Source organism: Camelus bactrianus, chromosome 22, assembly GCF_048773025.1.
Source record: "Camelus bactrianus isolate YW-2024 breed Bactrian camel chromosome 22, ASM4877302v1, whole genome shotgun sequence".
NCBI lineage: Eukaryota > Metazoa > Chordata > Mammalia > Artiodactyla > Camelidae > Camelus > Camelus bactrianus.
The window spans coordinates 21,895,374-21,901,653 of record NC_133560.1 but is presented as its reverse complement, the minus strand read 5'-3'; the positions used below and the strand labels follow the sequence as shown (position 1 = coordinate 21,901,653).

Sequence of the window (6,280 nt, the reverse complement as noted above, 5' to 3'; positions counted from 1 at the left end):
CCTGACACATCATTGGTTCCTAGTGCTCAGGGCACGCTATGCCCGCCCCCAAACTACCACACCCATGACGCCCCGCGATTGTGACCTAGGGCGTTATTGGTTCTTGGGGCGCGGCGTGCACCGGGAGTTGTGGTCTCTTTCTTCCTGGCGCTGTTGCCGTGGGCAACGGTCCCCTCTGGCCCTAGTGTCCGGCCGAGAGCGGCGACGGCCTCCGCGGAAGGACTTCGTGGGAGGAGGTTGGTGGGGTTGGCTGGGCGGTGGCCGGGCCCCGAGCAGTTGCGGGGAAACGGGGCGCGCTCGGGAGCTGGGCCTTTTGGGCAGCGGGAGGGTGGCCCAGCGACTTTACGGCTCAGTTCCTCTGTTTGGGCCCTACTTGCTAGCATGGTCCGATGTGGGTCGCTCCGGGCCTGGGGGAGGACCCGGATAGTCTGAGAGCCGCCCGTGTTACTTATTTTTAATAACTTTATTGATGATTCATCTACATACCATACAGCTCACACCTTCTAAGAGTACAACTTTGTTATTTTTAGTGAATTTACCCAGTGGTGCAACCATCACCATCATCCAACTTTAGAAGTTTTCAGTCACCCCAAGTGTATCTCTCCTGCCCCTTTGCAGTCCGTCCCCGCTACCGCCCCCAGCCCCAGGCAACCACTAATGGGCTTTCTGAGTCTATAGATTTGCCTTTCCTGGACAGTCCTTATAATCATACGGTGTGTGTGTGTGTTTTGCATCATTTGGTACTTTCCCCTGGTATGGTGTGTTTGACATATATGCATGTTGTTGTGTGTATCACGATTTGTTCTTTTTTTTTTATTACTGAATAGTATCTGATTTATGGATGGAACTCAGTTCTCATCCATTCACTAGGTAATGGACATTTGGTGTTGCGGGGTCACTACTCAGTCCACATTTTCATTGCTGTTGCTGAGTTCCTCACTGAAGGGGCTGCAGCAAACACACATACACCCACACCGTATTCTTCCTTTTTTGTTTTTTTTTTTTTTATTTTAATCATTAAAATACTTTGAAACCTTGGTAAATCTTGCGATGAGTCATTTACATTCTTTCAGGGGCATGTGGGAACTCCGAGAATATGATGAAAACTCCGGCCCTCCTCCCCAGAAAACCATCCACCAGCACACACACGCCGACATTTGGTGCGAGGTCCGTGTCTGTCCATAGCCCCCTCCGCGCCCCCAGAAAGTGGTGGGGAGCTTGTTAAATACACAGACTGTGTTTCAACAGCTCTTTGTGAGAGAGCTGAGGACACTCAGATACAGGAGGAGACCGGACTTGGGGTGCAGCTGGGAAGACGGACTCACTAGGAGTAGAGGTGGAGCCACTGGAAAGGTGGTGAGGCACTGTAGGGGTGAGTGGGGTCTTTGGAATCTGCCTGAGCCTTGAACTTGGCTCTGCTGCTCACTGGCCAGGTGACCTAGCCTATGGGAGCTCTCATTCCCTCCACCTCCTCCATGAAATGGGGATGGCGACGGCTGACCCCCCAGGGTCGTGTGAGGGGTCAGAGAGAGAATGTAGCTCTGAGCAGAGCTCAGGGCTGGAGCTGAGAAGCACCGGCTCTCGTCTTTCATAGGTAACATGTCTCACTTGAGACCTGGCAGGTGTCTTGTCATTTTCCTTGTCATCATCAGGCTGGAAGGTGCGGCTCCGGCCAGACTGCGAAGGGGGATTTGATCCCCCCTGGGTGGTGGGAGGCATCGGCAGATCCAAATGCACAATGTGAACATCAGGTGTTCTTCTTATAAGTTTTCCTTCTTTACTCCCTAGGATGGCTTCAATAAGAAAACCCAGCCGTCTCTCACACAGTATCTTTGGTGACTTCAGTGATATTTCCTTAGAAGATTCAAAGATGGAAGAAAACAGGAACTTGAGAATCAGTAGAAGTCTCACCAAAATGGCACCCGGTCAGAGCAGATTTCTAAAAAGAAACCAGACTATGGGCGGAGAACGCTTACTCCTGAAAGAGAACACTGTCCTGGGGAGTGGGCCCTGGCTCTCCTCGGGTAGACCCCCCACCACTGCCTCGAAGGCCAGGGCCAATGCCGCGCTTACGAAGCTGGCCCAGATCGAAACCAAGATCAGGAACCGAAAGGTGCGGATGGAGTTGTCTGACGTGGAATCTGACCTGCAGACCTCTGAGGGCAGTCTTCCAAGCAGAGCAGACGGGATTCCCCCCAGCAGGACGGTTGAACTTTCTCCACGGAACACAGACAAAGCCTCCCCAAAACAGGCCCGTGAAATTCCTGTCCCTGAGAGTGACGTGCCACGTAGGAAAGTCAGTAGGTTTCTAAAGAAGAGAGAGCCACCTGCTGAAAAGATCTCCCATGAAGCACATGTTGGGAAAGAGGGGGATTCTCAAACACCCAAAGAGGAAGAACCTATTAGAAACTTGGATTCTCCAGACAGTGATGAAGAGGAAATGAAAGAGTTGCTGGGCAGCTTGATGGAATCTCCTAGAGAAAAAGAGGACTCCACGAAGCAGGGTTTCACCAGCAACAAAGCCAGTGAGAAAGAACAAATAAAACTCTCCTCGGTAAGGTTGGCATGTATTTATTTATTTATTGGGGGGAAGGGTAATTACGTTTATTTACTTTTATCTTTTTAAATGGAGGTACTGGGGATTGAACCCACAACCTTGTGCATGCTAAGCATGTGCTCTACCACTGAGCCCTACCCTCCCCCTGGCATATATTTATTTTTAACAAACCCTTTACATTTATGTCATAGTACTAGAGACTTTCAATGGCGGCCAACACCCATAAGCTACTTGAGAAAGCATTTGATGGGGAAAGGTTGGATGAAGCCAGTCGCAGGTACCTATTGGTGGTCTGCTCTGTAAGGGATAGAATTTGGGACACGTCAGGCAGTTTTGCAATATGTGGAACTCATAACTGTACACACCACAGGACAGCACTTGGTATGACTGATCCGACACCAGCCGTGATCGCAGCTATACCCTCCCTCCTAGTTCCAGAACATTTTCATCAGCCCAAAAGGAAACCCTTACCCAGTAATCACTCCCTGTCTCCCCCCTTCCCCAGACTCTGACGACCACTAATCTGCTTTCTGTCTCTATGGGTTTACCTGTTCTGGACATTTCATGTAATGGAATCATACAACATGTGGCCTTTTGTGTCTGGCTTCTTTCTCTCAACATAATGGTTTTGAGGTTCACTCCCATTGTAGCCTGTGTCAGGGCTTCATTCCTTTTTATGGCTGAGTGATGTGATACTCCGTTGTATGGATGGACCACATTTTGTTTCTCTCTTCATCTGTTGATGGACATTTGTGTTTCTACCTTTTGGCAACTGTGAATAGTGTATAAGTATCTGTTTGAGTTCCTGTTTTCAATTTTTTTGGGTCTGTACTTAGGAGTGGAATTGCTGGGCCCTATAGTAATTCTGTATGTAACTTACTGAGGAATAAACTGTTTCCCACAGCAGCTGCACCATTTTATGTTCCCGCCAGCAGTGTAAGAGGGCTCCAATTTCTCCACATCCTCGCCAACACTTGTTATTTTGTTTGTGTGTGTGTGTGTGTGACAGCCAGCCTAGTGGATGTGAAGAAACGGGAAGGTTGCATTGGAAGGGGGAAAAGTCTGCATATTGATTTAAACTCTATTGAACACCCAGGTTGTCACGGATCTTATACTCAGGGGCCTTAGTCTAGAAGATGTGTAATAATATATTTTTGGAAGCAGAGTGATATTTCTGATTATTTGTGGAGTGTTTCCAATCCTAGTATCATCTTATCTAAATGCTGTATCTTGACTTCCAGAAATGAGGGGAGAGGAGAGAAGGGGGCAGAGAGGAATTATTTGATGATCGAGGCCTTGGTCTCTTGCTCTCCACCAGCCACCAAGTCGAATGATAAGGACTTAACGTATTGTATGTTTGCTAATTTTACTTCTTTTATTTCCGTCAAAGTAGGATCAGATCCCAACTCAACCTAGAGTCCTTTCACTGCCCAGTAAGGAACTTTCCAGCCCCAAGCCATTTCGGACATCACGTCTGCCAGGCTCACAGTCAGCAGATGGCACCCTTCACAGTCTTGGCTCGAGAGCTCGTGCCCCACGGACTCACATTTCAGGTGACACAGCCTCCCGCTCAGCATCACTTTCCATCACTGGCTCCTTTCCGAAGTCAGTGTCCTCGACGACGGGGGACGCCAAGCTCTCATCCTCCCCCAGGAGTGAGGCTGGGCCTCGGGATGAGTGCCCCTCAGAAGCCGCCGATGACAGCCTGAACGGTAAGCCCCATCCCTGAGTCTTTTGTTGTAAATAAAATTTTATTGGGATATGGCCACACCCATTTGTTTACACATGGTCTGTGGCGGCTTTTGCATCATAGGGACAGAGCTGAAGAATGCTGACAGAGACTTGCCTGAAATGCTGAAAATATTTACTCCCCAGCCCTTGTAAAGAAAAAGCCTTGGGAACCCTGGGCCAGCTTTCTGAGGACAGAGACTGGCTACCCTCTGCTCTCCCTGCCCCTAGCAGTTAACCGTGCCTACAACAGGCTGGTGGACACTTGTGGAGTAAATAAATGAATAAATATCATCATGTTACATTTTTCATTACAGATTTTAGGATAAATATTTTATCCCTTGATGATCTGGCTCCAGCTGTCAGTGAGAAATCAGACTTGGAACTGGAAGTAAGTACAACAAGCTAATTTTTCACTGTAGGTCTTTACATAGGACAGTGTGCAGCCATCATGCCTCATTTAGGTCAGTGCTTCTCACCTGGGGATGACTGCAACCCCAGGGGACACTTGGTAATGTCTGGCGACCTGGTGGTCACCTTGGCTGGGGTGCAGGGTATGACTGGCATCACGTAGGTGGTAGCCAGGGACGCTGCTCAATGTCCCGCAATGCCCAGGATGGTCCCTGTTGCAAAGAATGTTCCGGTCTCAAATGTCAATGTGCCACAGGTGAGGGAGCCTGATTTAAGTGGTAACAGGGTGGAGCTACTTAACATAGCAGGTGATTAAAGCAGGTTCTGCTAAACCTCCCCATGGCAATACCTCCACTGACTTAGACTCGTCCCAGTGCCCTGGGGTGATTCGTAACCGCCCCGCCATCAAACGCACGTTCTAATAATACATAACGATGGCACTAACAGGTGCCACCCGTGGGCGCTCACACCGCCAGCGTGCGGCGCCGCAGCCTTGTGCTGCCGGGTTTAAGGGCTCTGCCCCCGGCACTCGGCCTGCCCACGTCAAGGCGGGCGGCGTGGGCCCTCACGTGCCGGGCCCCTGCAGTGCCCTGCACCTCAGTCCAGCGCAGGGGTGTTTGGAGAGTGTTGCTCATCTGAAAACACTTTTCAGTTATTTCTGCCATCCTTCGTTTTAGAAAGGAGGTCAAGGGGAAAAGGCCTCCAGCAAAAGTCCCTGGGCAGGGGACCCTGCCTCTGGAAGCGAGATCTCCGAGCGCCTGAGTGAACGGTCAGCCTCGGGCACTGAGGGCCTGGGGTCCGCGTGTCAGGAACCTGCGGTCAGCGCAGGGAGCTCGGCTTATTCAGAAGACTTTGAAGAATCCCCCAGTCCGACAGCATCTGAGTCGCTGGCCCATTCCGAGGGGTCTCCCGACAGGACACTGGCCACTTTGTCTGAATTCTCAGCGAGCCTGAAGACGGACCTTCCTCCACCAACTCCCAAGTCTCAGAAGAAGCGGGCCAGGGCCGTGACGAGAGTCGTGGTGAGGGAGACAGCTGTGCAGACCCTCGGTCCCGCCTTCACCTACGAGTGGTCTGAGGGTGAGTGCGCTGGCCCGAGGGTCCGCGGAGGGAGCCCCGGAGCCGGGAGGTCCGGGCTGTCACCCTTGACCAGCTGTGGGGACCTCAGACAGTCAGTGTCCTCTTCCACGGACAAGGGGAGCTCCCTGGGTAGCCCCCTCTGTTTTCTGAGCAAAGGCTTCAGAACCAAAGACCAAGGCAGGGGTTCTCAGCTGGGGTGGTCCTGGCCCCGGGGGACGTGGGTAAGGCCTGGGCGACAGTCTCTGGGCGAAGGCCAGAGGCTCTGCTCGGCCTCCTGCAGTGGCCAGGACGGCCCCCCAGAGAGGGACCGGCCCCAGAGGGCAGCGGCGCCCAGGGTGAGCTGGGGACGGCGCTGAGACAGGAACCTCCTGCCCAGACAGCATGTCCCCAGGTGGCTTGTGGGGCTCCAGCGTCGGGGCCCTGAGCACTGCCGTGTGGCCTGTCTGGCTGGTTGTCGGCACTCGTTGGGTTTTGGTGGATTGATTCTCTTGTGGGTGCAGCGGC

The 6,280-nt window shown here is 51.9% G+C and overlaps 1 protein-coding gene across 10 annotated transcripts in view; it reads left to right on the top strand.

The window, feature by feature from the left end:
* Positions 1 to 96: 96 nt before the first annotated feature.
* Positions 97 to 6,280, top strand: part of C22H19orf44 (chromosome 22 C19orf44 homolog) — an 11,327-nt gene continuing 5,143 nt past the window's right edge. For all 10 annotated transcript variants that reach the window (XR_006720758.2, XR_006720757.2, XR_006720755.2 and 7 more), the window contains exons 1-5: positions 97 to 236; positions 1,789 to 2,554; positions 3,951 to 4,269; positions 4,603 to 4,676; positions 5,374 to 5,776. Coding sequence is in view for 6 of the 10 variants with exons in the window: in XM_045508163.2 (XP_045364119.2) it covers positions 1,790 to 2,554; positions 3,951 to 4,269; positions 4,603 to 4,676; positions 5,374 to 5,776 (1,561 nt within the window). In the remaining 4 variants the exon portion in view is untranslated. The remainder of the gene's footprint in view (positions 237 to 1,788; positions 2,555 to 3,950; positions 4,270 to 4,602; positions 4,677 to 5,373; positions 5,777 to 6,280) is intronic.